At 39.8% G+C, this 16,081-nt stretch overlaps 2 protein-coding genes across 2 annotated transcripts in view; both read right to left on the bottom strand.

Moving 5' to 3' along the window:
- LOC135481298 (receptor-type tyrosine-protein phosphatase mu-like) overlaps nucleotides 1-16,081 on the bottom strand; it is a 179,620-nt gene that overhangs the window by 11,335 nt on the left and 152,204 nt on the right. The window lies entirely within an intron of this gene.
- LOC135481290 (receptor-type tyrosine-protein phosphatase F-like) lies at nucleotides 623-13,094 on the bottom strand. Its single transcript, XM_064761137.1, has 11 exons — nucleotides 12,800-13,094; nucleotides 11,482-11,578; nucleotides 9,788-9,891; nucleotides 8,534-8,688; nucleotides 8,078-8,165; nucleotides 6,928-7,004; nucleotides 6,118-6,154; nucleotides 5,233-5,330; nucleotides 4,484-4,609; nucleotides 1,931-2,082; nucleotides 623-683 (listed from the first exon to the last, which is right to left on the bottom strand). Exons 2-11 carry the CDS (start codon nucleotides 11,559-11,561, stop codon nucleotides 623-625), a joined length of 978 nt encoding a protein of 325 aa, XP_064617207.1. The 5' UTR covers nucleotides 11,562-11,578; nucleotides 12,800-13,094.

Here is a 16,081-nt window from a genome sequence, read left to right as displayed (position 1 = left end):
TCTTGCGGAATAAACCCGTCAGATCAAAATTCATGTAACCACATGTTATAATCTTATGAGTACTTGCCATTCCGTTTTATTCCATCATACATTTGGCACAATGAGACGATCACGCATTGTTTTTATTTTCTATCTCGTCATTCAATAAAAGTAATGTTTGCAGGTAAATACCGTTTCGATGACATGTGCACAATGCTTGTTTCAGCTTTAACAAGTGATGTGAAGAAAAGTAATATCATGATAACAGATAATGTGCAAGGTAGAAAAAGTTTGACCTAAGTGCGATCAGATATTGCCTTCAGAAAACAGTCCCGTGGTGTGGGAACATACCCTAATTCGGGTAAACTGACAAGAAGTCACATGTCACCGGATACGTCTGACCATTTGCCAGCTACATGCATCACACTGTCGTCGCTGCTCTGTTTTTTCTTCTATGCTGTATGTCTTAATTATATTACACAATTTGGTTTCCTGTGGTATATCTGTACACTTAGAGAAGATTGGAATTTCCAAACCAGATCTGCAGTCTTTTTATGGCTAATTGTACCTGTGTCTGCACCATGTTGACCCGCTGCTGTCTCAGAATCATCACCAGGCCGGCACATTCACCACATTCTCTTCTTTAGCCTGATTGATCAGGGTAATCCAGAGCTATGAACGTTCCCGTGCGTCCAATCCCAGCACTGTTCCAAGACACGCATGCGTACAACAGGTAGAGTAAAATTATAAGGCAAAAAGTACTCCACAACAGATATCCCAACTCTTGACAAGATCGCTTCTTTAATAACCGGCATGCGCACGTTGAAGGTTTACCTTGAAAAAGATTTAAAGACTGTGCCTTTTGAGAGACAATGTCGGCGGTAACTACCACAATTTAATTCAACTAAAGGACTGACACCGTTGAAGTCATGCCATGCCGTACTATATTTAATAACCACATGACAAAGGTTTTAAACGAAGTCTGGGTGCTATCAATCTAACACAGAACGTGTCTTGAATCACGTCAGGATTAATATCAACTGCGCATGTGTTTTTTTTGGAAAACAAAGATTTTCATGCCAATCTTTAAAAATAATCGACGTCCACAACCGCAAGATCACTTTGCAAAACATAGTTTAATTCGTTCCCTCCCGAAAATAATATTTATTTATTTATTTATTTATTTGATTGATTTTTTTATGCCGTACTCAAGAGTATTTCACTCATACGACGGGCGGCCAGCATTATGGTGGGTGGAAACCGGGCAGAGCCCGGCGGAAAACCATGATCATCCGCAAGTTGCTGGCAGGCCTTCCCACTTAAAGCCGGAGAGGAAGCCAGCATGAGCTGGACCTTGAACTCACAGCGACTGCAGTGGTGAGAGACTACTGGGCTATTACGCTACGCTATCCCGCTAACCAACTGAGCCACTGAGCCACGGAGCACCCCCCCTCCCTCGTAAATAAGAAGAATGCGCATATAGAGAAAGGAATTAACACGGAGCCATGAAAACAGGCATCATTGATGCTAGAAAGACAAGACATTATTCTAGACGCGGAAACTTAATCAATATTCAATTTGCTTGCATCCTAGTTTAAAAGATATCGCGAATCTGAAATATTTATGGTTTATTTTTAAGTGGAATTAGTGCACATCATTTTGACTTTTCACAGATCCTGCACACTTTTGCCATATGTACTTATGAGATATTCTACTCTTAGCGATTTTAAGAAACAAAGAATGAAGGTGTTAGATTTCCTATACACTCTCGATCATTTGTTTTTCAAAAATGGTTAATTTATATTTCATACGTAATCTGCGTGATTAGTGCAAAAGTATAAAATGTTTGATTCAAATGAAGAACTCAAAAGTGGTGTTTATTTCAGAACTAGCATTGCATTTCAAAATGTTTCTCTCTAGGTTGATCTGGATTGTTTGTTCCCACGCCTACCTGCAATGGACGAGAATTGGTCCAGGTAAAGTCGAGTTGTACTCCAGAACCTTATCTCGAAAGTCAAGCAGAATTGTGGCATCGGAAGGTGCCCCGTGATCTGGCCAAGCCGAGAAGTGAAACTGTTTGAGAATCTTCGTCTTGTTTTTCACCTGAGGAGATTTTCCGATCAGATGCGTGACAAAAGTAATGGTGGTAAGGAAAGCATAAACCAATAGCCAACAGAATTTGCTCATCTTATAGGCAGATTCTCATCTTGTATCCTCGTCTTTGATTGTGTTATAATACCAATATATTGTACATATGTTACAATTACATTTTAGGGAAACTCTGGGCATGTTGGAAGAATCTATTTATTTATTTGATTGGTAGTTTACGTCGTACTCAAGAAAATTTCACTTCAACGACGGCAGCCAGAATTATGGTGGAAGGAAACCGGACAGAGCCAGGACGATACCCACGACCATTCACATGTTGCTGCAGACCTTCCCATGTACGACCGGAGAGGAAGCCAGCAAAGAGACGGACTTGTACTCACAGCGACCGTATTGGTGAAAGGGCCTTAGGTCATTGCGCCGCGCTAGCGTGCTAATCCCCTCTACCAAGTCCAGCTTATGCTGGCTTCCTCTCCGGCCATATGTGGGGAGGTCTTCCAGTAACCTGCGGATGGTCCTGGGTTTCCTCCCATCATAATGCTGACCGACGTCGTATAAGTGAAATATTCTTGAGTACGCTTTAAAACACCAATCAAATAAATAAATAAATAAATAACCTACAGACATTTTGGACAGAAATTGAGAATTGAGGGTAATCATGCAATAATGAACTATATGTACAAGTATTTTGAACACTTTCTTACATGTGCAAAGTTACAAAGGGTATACAGGGATACATGCGAGCAAACGATGACGGGAATACTGAAAAGTGATGTGTGAACCTACCTTGTTATTCGGCTCTAGTGCTCTAAGTGTACAGTTAGTGTACAGCTTGTGTCGATATTACTACATGTAAGTACCAGTGTTGCATTTGTGTAATTCTATAAAAGTACAAATAGTGTCGATCAGACCTACCTTAGTGTGACTCAGCACCAATGTTCTAATTGTGCAGTTCTGTCAGTGTGCTCCTATAGAGTCGATGTAACTGAGCACCACTGATCTAATTCTCTAATTGTTCAGATGGTGTCGATCAGACCTACCCTAGTGTGACTCAGCATCAGTGTTCTAATTGTGCAGTTCTGTCAGTGTACTCCTATAGTGTCGATGTGACTGAGCACCACTGATCTAATTCTCTAATAGTGTCGACCAGACCTATGTGTACCTTAGTGTGACTCAGCACCAGTGTTCTAATTGTGCAGTTCTCTCAGTGTACTGTTATAGTGCTGATGTGACTGCGCACCTCTTTTCTAACTCTAATTGTTCAGATAGTGTCGATCAGACCTACCCTATTGTGACTCAGCACCAGTGTTCTAATTGTGCAGTTCTGTCAGTGTACTCCTATAGTGTCGATGTGACTGAGCACCACTGATCTAATTCTCTAATTGTTCAGATGGTGTTGATCAGTCCTACCCTAGTCTGACTCAGCACCAGTGTTCTAATTGTGCAGCTCTGTCAGTGTACTGTTATAGTGTCGATGTGACTGCGCACCTCTTTTCTAACTCTAATTGTTCAGATTGTGTCGATCAGACCTATATGTGCCCTAGTGTGACTCAGCACCAGTGTTCTAATTGTGCAGTTCTGTCAGTGTACTCCTATAGTGTCGACGTGACTGAGCACCACTGATCTAATTCTCTAATTGTTCAGATGGTGTCGATCAGTCCTACCCTAGTCTGACTCAGCACCATTGTTCTAATTGTGCAGCTCTGTCAGTGTACTGTTATAGTGTCGATGTGACTGAGCACCACTGTTCTAACTCTAATTGTTCAGATAGTGTCGATCAGACCTATATGTGCCTAGTGTGACTCAGCACCAGTGTTCTAATTGTGCAGTTCTGTCAGTGTACTCCTATAGTGTCGATGTGACTGAGCACCACTGATCTAAATCTCTAATTGTGTAGATCAGACCTACCTTAGTGTGACACCGCTATAGTGTTCTAATTGAGTAGTTCGATTGGTGTACAGCTAGTGTCAACGTGGGTTCCTCCTTCTTCCCTCGGTGTTCTAACTGCGTAGGTCTACAAGTGTACAGATACTGTCGATCCCACTTACCTCAGTGTGAGCCACTACCGGTGTTCTAAGTGTGTCATTCTATAAGTGTACCTACTGTGTCGATCACAACTACCTGAGTGCAGCTTAGCCTTGCTGCTCTAATTGCGTAGTTCTATAAGTGTACAGCTAGTTCCGATGTGAGTCAGCCGCAGTGTTCTAATTGTGTAGTTCTATGAGTGTAGCGATAATGTCGATCAGATCTCTCTTAGTGTGACTCCGCTCCAGTGCTCTAATTGTGTAGTTCAATAAGTGTACCCATAATGTCGATAGGATCTCTTTTAGTGTGACTCCGCTCCAGTGTTCTAATTGTGCAGTTCAATGAGTGTACCAATGACATTGATCAGACCTACCTTTGTGTGACTTAGCTCCAGTGTTCTAATTGCGCAATGCGCATATACCTCCTCGTCAAGCAGGGTAACCTCAATGACACCAAACCGCGTACAGCCTTCGCTCGGCCAGTACTGTTTGCACTTTATCTAAAACGCAAACCAATGACGGAGGACACGTAGACTGAGGCACAACGTACTGGAAAATACTCTCATCATTGGTGTATACTTTGAATTCATTATACAATTTTAAATATTCATTAACTCAATACAACCAAAATAGTAAGGACCACGAAAGAAGGCTCCCATTGAAGTTTGCTTATCATTTGACTTAATTTCATTGTTCAAGCCAATTCGTCATTCCAATATTATCAACTAGTTATTCAAATACTTATGTGAAAACGACGTCACCTTTGATGTAAGACTTCATTCAATGGCATTTAGAAATTGAACTGGATAACATAACAAATATATGGATCACAACTTCTGCCTATTCAGTGAGCAACGTTTCGGTATAGGTAATAATGCCGGTCTTTATGCTTGATAAGTGTATTAGTCCCTATACCGAAACGTGGCTCACTCAATATATAGAAGTTGTGATCCATATATTTCAAGTTATGTTACCTTTGATGTAGGTATGGCCTGAATCAGGAGTGAAGCAGCTCATACCAGTGGGCTGATAGAATACCCTATCTAAGAACTATTTGAAACACAGGCATTTGTTTTTGTCTTAAGAGCAGTACATGCACAATGGAATATGCTATTAGAAATACCTTAGTTGCTTCGGTCAGATTTGTCACCATGACAATTTTACCCACGTTCTGTTCCCAGAGCATGCGCATGAAGTCGTTTATGATGAGATCGGTAGGCCCTGTGGAGATACATGTAAACGTGAACAGCGCAAGATCACGTGGGTGAGCATCAGGTAAAACATTACACCATATCATTTATGAGGCACGACTTTCTTTATGGCAATTAAAATCGTTATCTTTTTATTTGGAAGATCCTACTTTAATACTGATACTGACCTAATAAATACGACTGCATAAAATATGTTGAATGTGGCACCGTGACTAGCCAAGACACTTTATTTCAAACAGGAAGATCGTTAGTTTTTTTCATTTGTGGGCAAATGGCTTTTTCTCATCACCATTATTTTAACATTAATCAAAATAATTTTACAATTGTATATGTAAATATGTATGCTTAAGGTTTAACATCGTACTTAATAATTTTTCAGTTATATGACGACGAGGGGTCATTAGGTGTGTATACATATATTTTGTCTTTTTGTGCCAGGGCGACTCCATACTGCCGCCAGTAGTCATATCGAAGACACAAGACATGACCCCCCCCCCCCCCCCCCCCAACCCCCACCCAGTCACATTATGCTGACACCGGGTCAGCCAGTTATGTTTCCTTGCTCTAACCTTTCGGCGCTCAGCCCTGTGCATCAATTCTTCAAGGAGTAGAGGGCAGAGAGCATTGAGGGGTTGACAAGGAGAATTTTGTCCATCCTGGTTATACCACAGTTGTTACTGTGTACCTCATCCAACCCTTTTGAATTGTCCACATTTTTTCTTAGGACATGACGAGTATAAATACTATTACGTAAAGATTTGCATGGTCAGATTAAGAGTGAAAGAGGCGATCTTTACCTTGAGAGGCGATGAATTTCTTAGGCTGGTTGTAACCCTGAAATGTAATGCGTCAACAGTGAATGGGGAAGAACCGTTTACCTGAAGTGAGTATTAGTTTAGACTAAAAATGTGTATGGAAAAACCTTTAGTTGTTTTTTAAGATTTAAGTTTTAATTGAGTGGCATGTAGTAGTGAAATATTTTGGATGTATTGTAATATATGTCGCCACAATATTTCAATACCTTTTATAATTAGAGCTAAACATGCTTTATGTGAATTGTACTGATTGTATTGTTTGTCTGGGCATGACAAAAAGCCAAAAGAAAAAAACAAAAAACAAAAGCAAACTCATTGACTGCTTGAATCCTGGCAAGAAAAATGTCACTTTGACGGGACTTTAAGCATTATCAATAGGATTCAAGACGTTCAACATACTATCAGAACATTTGCCTCTGTCCAATCCAGTGAACAAATCTAAATAAAAAGGAGTGAGGATATTTTAGATACAATTTTCACTAATACTACCACTGACTCTTAATTCTTTTGACAGTCTCTTTCAGACAATATAGTTTTTTTTCTCAGTACCCGTGGTGTGTATAGACGGAATCTACCATATTTATATCTAATCCTTCCATATTAAATTAGCTGAATAGAAATTTAACTGGTGTTAAGACGTTTAAGTATTTATAGCATTAGGTACAGACTAAGACAACGTAGGCTATAGATATATTCTTACCAAGACGGTAGGCGTAAATAAGAACAGATAAAAGTAAGTCATAACATTAAGACTAAAGGATATATGTTAATGCGACTAGCACTCAATCTTACGTCAATGTAACAGGCGTTTATGTAATCTGATTTGTCATTGGGTCCATGGAGTCTCAAGACGACACGAGAGTGGTCATCTGAAAAAAAAATTGAAGTAGTGATGGAAAACAAGAATTCTGGAAGTATTGCTTCTACAGAACATGGACGTGTTTTTTAAGTGTTAGATAGCTATATTTATGTCCACAAAGTCCACAAGGGAACTTCCATAATGTTGTAGAAAACGGACGAAACCCCTGAAACTTGAGACTGACCTGTAACTTGGTGTACTCTCTCCAAGACTTTTTATCCATATCGGTAAAAACAGATCGAAGATTACCGAGGTTTGCCCAAGGAAATTAGTCAAAGTGAAGCGTGGTGTAAGGTATCAGTTTAATACGATGGAAGTGTTATACGACAGTTGTCCGAAAAGTGTTTCCTAACTGACTGACTGACTTGATAGATGGATTGACAGACGGGAAGGGGGGGGGGGGATCCGCTGTCTGCAGTTCGGGGACTAATACCGTTAAATTCTATCCATGCGTCCCTGTGACAACTGTTTAAAAGATGCTTAATTTTATTTAATACATGCATATTTCAATGACTATAAATATTTGAACGTCTCTTACTTCACATAAAAAAGGATAACGGTGGTCTTGTCATGGGACGGTCTAAGACACTGCATTAGCAAGGGTTTGTCACAAGGACGCAGTTAACGGGATAGTATTGTTTTGAATATCACAACAACGGGTTGTACATGTAACTAGCTTGCAACAGGGCATATGTTTTGTATGATTTGTGGATCAAAGATATAAAAAATGCTTTCAGATGATGCAGAAAGAAAGATCTCAACGATAGTACAGATAAAAATACAAGGTTTATTTCATCCAAAAAAAAAGAAAATCTTTGCTTTCTGATCTGACCTACCCTTTTTACGGCTGCGCAATTAAAATTTAAAGCTATTGGGCATGTGACGGAATATCATTTATTGCAAGTGTTAATTGGATGGCTATACATGTCGGTCCTAATTAAGGATATTCAGTATCGGGGAAATAAGGCATATGGTTTAGACTGGAAAAATGGACTCACTACCACTGAGGGCTTATTGCTTGATGTGTTACTGTAATTATTGCTATATTGCTTCTTCACTTTACTACCAAACACAGATGCTTACATGCGACAAGATTCTTGTAGCGACTTTTAGCCTTGTTGTATGGAAGGTTTGCCACTTCAGCTTTGGCATGGAGTCCGGCTGGAAATTTCTAACAAAAAAAAAAGCAACAATAGCTTAAGCATAATGTGTAAACAAAAGACAATGAGTTCAAAATACTTTTCTCACAGCGATATTTACGTGTACGTTAAAGTCATAATGGTCAGCGTTAACCAAGACCTATATATTGGTTTTAACATTCATTTAGTTAGTTGATTGGTCTTCCACGCCATTCAAGAGAATGCTTCACTTGTAAGACAGCGACCAGCATAATGCTGAAAGGAAACCGGGCAAAACCCGAGTAAATTCCTCGACCATCCGTATTAAGGTTGTTATCGTTAATAAATTTTAACAGCAGATGTTCAGGCGTAAACTAATGAATACATTGTTGAAATGTGTCGTGACAATCTAACAGCTTACTGCGAACTCGGCTTTGAAACCATCGGCTGCCATTTTCTCTTGGATGTAGTCCCAGAATTCCTCCACAGGAACTGACGTGCTCAAGTGATTCTCGTACGTTGTTGCCTCGGGATCCTCTGGGGCTACTTGAACTTCCGGGTCCTCTGCTTCATATTCTGAAAGTTAAATCAACATTGCTATTATGCTTACATAACTTGATGGTTTATTTATTTATTTATTACAGCTTATATAGTTTTTGGGTGCTGACACGCATGCGCAATTCAGTAATATACACCACGGTCAAGAAGAAAAAGAAGAACAAATCTCCCAAAAGAACAAGAACAACAACATCTTTCTCCCAGATTTTGTAACAGCTAATAATCGACAGTATATGATGGATCTAATTTTCTACAAAATTCCGAAAGCACCGACATGGAAAACATACTAAATATGTTTGCAAAACATGTTTGAAGAATACGCTTGTGATTTAGGGTATTGTAAGATGAACAACTTTCCCTCACTTCCATTTTGAGAGGCGTCTGAAACAGAGAAATGATGGGATTCAGTCCCCATTTACCTAGATCTGTGGTTGTTTTATCCACTATAAACACGGAATATATCAAATACATCGGTAGGGTAGTTTCGAGTTCGAACTCCTTTGTTGTAAAAGGTAAAAACAGTTCTACTGTATCATGTGGGCGAATACAACATCCTTAATTGGCATTAATTTACCAATCACCTGCATCATCGTATTCCACAGTCACAAATGACACCTCTTTCCTTCAAAAGCTTGTGGAGTTCAGAAACCTTCTGTTCTTCAGTTTTCTCCATCGTTCGTCTGCTCCGCACAACTTTTTGTAAAACTTATTTCAGACCCCATTGTAATAGTAAATCTAACTAAAAATAGTTACCTAACATATTTGACAGGTCACAGTAGGACTTCTTTACCTTTGGAGATTAACAGGTTCGAACTCAAAACTCTCCTACCGAATGCAATTACCTGTCATGTAGATGTAAAATCTTCAGAGACCATACAGCCACCCTTTTAACAGTTAACCATTAAACAAGCTACTTTGTTCTTAATTTATGTCTCTAAGTTTAGTATGTTAGACTTTTAAAAGTCAGGGTTGATATATCTCGTGCTTATAGTGAATAAGGTAACCATTTGTGTAGCTAAATGACAAGTGGTTATTTTTATTTCCCTGCTTTAGACTTCTCTCAAAATTTGTCTTCTTTAGTGTGACTTTAAAGAACTGTTCGCTTTTATTTTCTTACCTCTGTTGCTCTGTTGGTCCTCAACTTCTAGTTGAATCTCACCCATTGTCCTCACTGACAGCGAATCGTGGGCCTGTGCCTTATTTGTTGACGGATGATGCCTCCTGGTCAAAGGAGAAGAAAACTTAAATATCAATCAAATACCATTTTTACCATGCAGGTGCATGCCATAAAAATTCCAACATGTACCTCAAGCTGATAAATTATAAATAAAGTCAGCGCCAAAATCTGCTCTGGGCGATTCCATTTGGCCTAAGTACTAGTCCTGAAGTCTTCTGTGTTAGGAGAATTGCTGTTGGAAACCGAAGTGCAGTTCGTACATTTTCGGTAGAACTCTTCTTCCAAAAAGATAGCGAACAGTACAGTTCGTTTTCCGCCTTGGTGATCACGAAGCTTTACATGTATGTCGAGGAAAAGTCGTAAAAATATGCAGCAGGCAGCACCAGATGGAAATGTGCTCTTTTCAGCCTATAGTGTCATGTATTTAAGTTTTCTTCTCGTTTAAACAACACAGACACGTTTGGATGTAGGGCAGAACTTGTAAACATGTTAACTCCCATGCCTTTTTTGGTTTTGTTTGTTGAGGAAGGGGGGGAGGGTAAGTTTTTGTGCCGTACAACCGACTGATCAAAATAACCCTAACGGGATACATAGAATACTGGTGCATGTTTATGTATAATATATACAATAATCATAAGCATGCTAATAATTATTATCTTCAAAGACAACCACACGGACGAGACCATCGGGTCCAGCTGGCCCCAGAACTAGGAAGCCGTCTTAAACTTAATAAGACATTTATTTAATTACTTAGTAATACTAAGAGTTATCTGAGATCTTCATGACAGATTGATAATTTGTGGTTAAATTCAAATCTAAGTTTAGGGGTAATACCAAAGTTTAGACAAAATTTAACTTAAAGGCTACATAAATCCCTTGGCTTTAATTTCTTTAATATGCAGTATAGGGTGTGGCCTGACCTATTCAAGGACCAAAAAGCTTGTCCGCTTTCTTATTAAGTGTGTGTATAGGAGTGGGGGGTGGGGGTGGGAGGGGATAAATAGAGTTTTAAGCCACAATTTTCTCAAGTCTCGACCGGAAATTAAGTAGCTTATTATTGTGGTGTCAGTTGGGATTTCTGTTAAAAAACACCTCTTTTGGGGGGACAGCCCGCATTGGGGAACCCGCGTTGGGGGCGCTAAGCTGTTCCTGCGTTCTCAGTATGTCCATCGATGACGTGGTTTCCGAATGTTCCCGACCACTGACGCAATACAGGCATAAAACAGATGGATTAATAACATTAATATAAACTATACCTTTACAGCGAAAAAATGTTTAAAATTGTTTTGTTTTGACATATCTTTTTTTTTCCTAATCCTTAAAACCATATTTTTCGTTTTATAGCACTCAACAAGTCTGAGGCAGGTTCATGATCCGGGCGCTAGAATTTCGTTACATAACTACAAGCACTGACAATTCAGCTGGCGCTGTCTTGACCCGCGACCCGCCCATCCACGCTGCCAAAGTTCTGCCGCCACTGAACTATCAACCACCCTACCCAATCACATTATACTGACACTGGGTCAACCAGTCCCGTAACAGTGCGTCTACAAAATCACTGGAATAATAAGCTCCGTTAAACAACTTTGCTTGAGAGAAGGTGTTAACAGAAGTAACGCGTTTAACCGAATTACCTGTAAATGATGATTACTGCAACAACAACGGCACAGGCTACAAGAACACCAGTCACGCCCCCTGCGATTCTCCCGACCATCGTGTTTGAAATTGGGACTGCAATAATGACAATAACAGTAACAAGAATTGTTAATAGATTTATTTATTTATTTATTTGATTGGTGTTTTACGCCGTACTCAAGAACATTTCACTTATACGACGGCAGCCAGCATTGATGTGGGAGGAAACCGGGCAGAGCCCGCGGGAAACCCACGACCATCCTTAAGTTGGTTGCTGTAATCGTCCGTTACTTCTGAATCATAATCTGATCGGTTAGGGTCTGTAACGCTCGTCATTTTCAAACTGTATCTAATACCGCTTAACCTGGGGCTAGGGGCCGTAAAGGTAGCCATGCTAATTACATCAGCATGATGCCTTTATGAACAGTTGCAACGAAACGCGACTGAGATACTTGTTTAGCTGTTATTTGACATGGAACTCATTCAAGCACTACGAATTTGAACTTTGATATGAAATTCATGCCTGGAATATTCATTGTCTGCCCGGCATCATTGAAAACTGATGACCGCTTCTCTCTTGTATGTTACCGGCTTTATTTCTTATTTGTATAATTTCTTGCATACCTTTGTCTTCGGGAGTTAATGTTAAACGTTGTTGTGGAAATGGATCTTGCGATTATCGACTTGGAACGCCTTTTACGGACTACGAATGGTATAGGAATGTCGGACTTGACGCTTATATTTATTTCCCACGTACGGCCGGAGAGGAAGCCAGCATGAGCTGGACTTGAGCTCAGAGCGACCGCATTGGTGAGTGCTTGGGGTTTAACGTCGTACTCAACAATTTTTCAGTCATATGACGACGAAGGAATCATTAGGGTCCATGTACGTGTAATGTGCCTCCTTGTTGCAGGACGGATTTCCACCGCTCTTTTATTTAGTGCTGCTTCACCGAGACGACTTACCGAAGGCAAGTAAGCCGCCCCGCCCGATCCATTATACTGATACGGGTCAAAAAGCCATTGCACTATCCCCTTTATGCTGAACGCCAAGCGAGGAAGTTACAACTTCCTCTTTTAAAGTCTTAGGTGTGACTCGATCAACGATTGATCCTGGATCTACCGGTTCCGAAGCGGACGCTCTACCAACTGTGCTACCCGGGCCGGTCGCATTGGTGAGAGACTCCTGGGTCATTATGCTGCGCTAGCGCGCTAAGCAAATGAGCCACGGAGGCAACGCCCCCACCCCCCCCCCCCCCCAAAAAAAAAACAACATGAAATTAAATAAATAAAAAGGTAAGTAAGTATATTTATGTACCTTTACAGCTGTCATCCACGAAGCCGTCAGGGCATCCTCTCTGACATAACCCATTGGTAATGTTACATCGTGTTCCACAGCCTTGGTTACATTGCTGGGAGCAGTTGTCTCCCCATGATCCTGATTCGCACGCTAAGGGAATGCAAAACAAGGTTACATTTAATGGCGCTACAATCCTCCTAGTCTAATAAATTAGACGTAGTATGCTAACGATACAGCGTCTAACAGACGCTGGGTATTTTCGGCACTTAGACCATCAGCTGCGTTGCAGCCTGACATTTTTTTTTTACATCGATCAATCTTCAGTGGAATAGATCACATTTTTATAGGATCACAATCGGCCCCAGTTAGGTTCATATCGAGCATTTCTCGTCCACAAACCAGCAAAACATTCGAACACAGCCGAGTTCGCCATCTCTGACCTTTACTCGCATGAGCGTGGTGCAGAGCGGCCTGTTCTCCACGATTTGGGATTTTCGTTTGTCATACACAGCGGACAATTTATATCTGTAAAGAACATCAGCATGGCGAAAAACTTCCATCGTGGAGGATCCTCGGAAAAGCATCGAGAGAACCTGTTCGAACTTTGCCGGTTTTCGGTGTAAAAATGACCAACTTGAGCAGAACAGAAGCCGGATTTTGAGCAAAGGTGGGATTCTCTAAGCTATGGATTGCTGATTGAGCAAATATTCGGTAGGAAAAGATCCTGAGGTTCTAAATGCGGATAGGAAAATACCAAGTATTTTGGCAAGGCACCTATGTTCGACGTTGTACCGTCTAATTCATTAGGCTACAAATTTTCCATATTTTGGGCGCCAATATTTATAGACGAGTGTCGTACATATACATGTACTTCACTCTTTGGAACGTAAAACAAACTGTCATGCAGGAAAGAGGTAGAATTGGCTAAATGAATACCTACGCAATCAAACCCGTCTTACTGATCAAATGGCGCCTGGTGGTTAGAAGTGGTTCCAAGTGCGAAATCGTGAACTCGTGCATTACACCTTTTTCAAAGGCTTTCATAACTGCATGAAATATGAAAAAACTATTTAACTTTTCCTTTTAAATCAGCCATACCGATGAATCCGCAATGTGCAAAGTGTTCAACGTTCTGTAGCATTCGCAATAGCTATGACAAAACTCGATGCCGTGTTGCACCCAGGACACACGTATGTTGAAGGGGCAGATTTTCAGATTTTTTTAAGAATGTTGAAATTCAAATGTTTGAAAACTATGGTGGGCGTTATGAGCCATACTGACGGTATCTAGGAACTTTGACGTCACATCCTCTTTTTTCCTGATGTTCACCAGAAGGAAGGCATTTTTTGGTAACATTATTTCAGTAATCTTTCGCTCATGGGTAAAAAGAGTTATTCTAACGTTCAGTGTCGTTATTAGAGTCGAAAAAATTTCCTGCGATGTCAGAGTTCCTAACATCTGATAGTTTGGTCCGTAAAGAGCACCCTAGAATTAAAATGTTTGGGCGTCTTTAATTCTTTTCACAAAAATCTAAAAAAAATAAATTAAAGTACATTGATGTCTAGTTTTAAGTGATGTATTTAGTGATGCCCACTTCCATTTCAAGCGGTCTTTACCTTTAAACTAAATATAAAAATAAGTTGTATTTGACTCCTAACTAAACCTCCTAGGCCTATAATTTCCGAAAAATGACAATTAAGAGAACTGAACAGGGGAAATTCGTCACTGGTGTAAAGCGAGATAACATGTAAATCAGGCAGCACAAAGATTCCCACGATACAACCTTTGCTTGTGGATCGCACATATAGACAATGACACATTGAAAGCGAATTATATTGAGGTCTAGTAGACTATATAGGATCTTCCTTTTTTATCAATAATGTATTATAAAGAATTCTTAATTCTCAACGAACTGTACTACATAACTGAAGTTACATGGTAGGTCTCCAACATTTGAAGTTCGCCAAACATCTCCCGTCGTCTAGACAACAAGGGGAGATAACCCAGTCAAAAAAGTCCGCCATCGTCCATCATCTAAATATAGAGACGTTGGTGAATTTATGGTTGAAGGGAAGCCCCGGATAAAACTGAACATTTCATTTTTCACTCAAAGTCAGACAAATGTCAGTAGACTTTATGGAGAGAGCGTCTTAAATAACAGCACATGTTTTTTCCCCGTCAGCAATATGTCTCTTCAAAGGATAGGATATCACGAATTCGACTAGAGTGACTGACACAGTGGCTTGTCGCAGCTAGAAACAGATTTGATAATATCAAACTGATATAGCGCAATGTTATGTCTTCATATGATGTACTCACGGGTGAGACACGTTATGTCTGTATACACGTATCCAGGTGCACACGATGAATTCCCCAGGGTAACGGGACATTCCCCAGACGTCTTGTTACATACACTACCGTTATAACAGTTACCACACTCCAAAGCACAGTCCCCGCCCCAAAAACCATTCGCACATTCTGAAACCAAGAGTGATAAAGACAGTGGTATCAATATGTACATGTATTCCTGTCACTAGTTTAATCATGTTCCAGCAGTTTTGCAAAAATTTCGGATATCTAATTTGTAAAGTCTTAACTCTTTAACACCGTGGCTTAGTTATAATTTACAGACAACAATTGACAACATGGTAAGCAGAGCAAGTCATGCTTATCAGGGCGTTTTCCATTGAAAACTACATTGTATACCGTGTATCTAAGGCAAAAAAACAATAAATGTAGAACTGAGTCTTAAAGTGAAAGAAAGCTAAAATAAAAACAATACACATAGCTCATCACAATCAGCTGAAAACTGTCCAAAAATTTCAAATTAATTTTTAACATTTTAACAATAATAATGTTTAGGTACTCTGAAGTTTCTCTCCATGCTGAACACCACTTTCAATGTTGGAATATTTCTTATTACCCACAAGTAAAAAATTATTTATGTAATGTTATTTTTTTATCAGTATGGTTCTACAAGGTGAAATTAATGAAGAAATGTTATGAGATCCTACAGTGCCTTGCCACTGGCAGTATTGTTCACACAGTCAAGCATTTAACAGTGGCAGCGTTTAATTCCGCGAAAAAAAGTCAAAATAAATATGTAAATTTTAGAGATAATTTTCAGCTGGCTTTCTTGTCATGTTCACTTCATTATTTTCATCCGGTTTTTTCCTTTAAAGTAAAATGGCTTGATTAGTATGTATAAAGAACGGGACAGAACGAGTTCAACGAAAAAGGCTGTCGGTATTACAGGTGCATGGAAATAGCTTGACACCAGACTGGTGATTATGGGTACAC

The sequence above is a fragment of the Liolophura sinensis genome, unplaced genomic scaffold (genome assembly GCF_032854445.1).
Source record: "Liolophura sinensis isolate JHLJ2023 unplaced genomic scaffold, CUHK_Ljap_v2 scaffold_15, whole genome shotgun sequence".
In the NCBI taxonomy this organism is placed as follows: domain Eukaryota; kingdom Metazoa; phylum Mollusca; class Polyplacophora; order Chitonida; family Chitonidae; genus Liolophura; species Liolophura sinensis.
This window is presented reverse-complemented; position numbering and strand designations above follow the sequence as displayed.

Coding starts and splice junctions, on each gene's coding strand:
- LOC135481290 (XM_064761137.1), bottom strand. CDS start 11,561: ATGGTCGGGAGAATCGCAGGGGGCGTGACTGGTGTTCTTGTAGCCTGT. Junction 9,892..11,481: donor GCAGTAATCATCATTTACAG/GTAATTCGGTTA, acceptor TCCTTTGACCAG/GAGGCATCATCCGTCAACAA. Junction 6,155..6,927: donor TAAACGCCTGTTACATTGAC/GTAAGATTGAGT, acceptor ATTACATTTCAG/GGTTACAACCAGCCTAAGAA.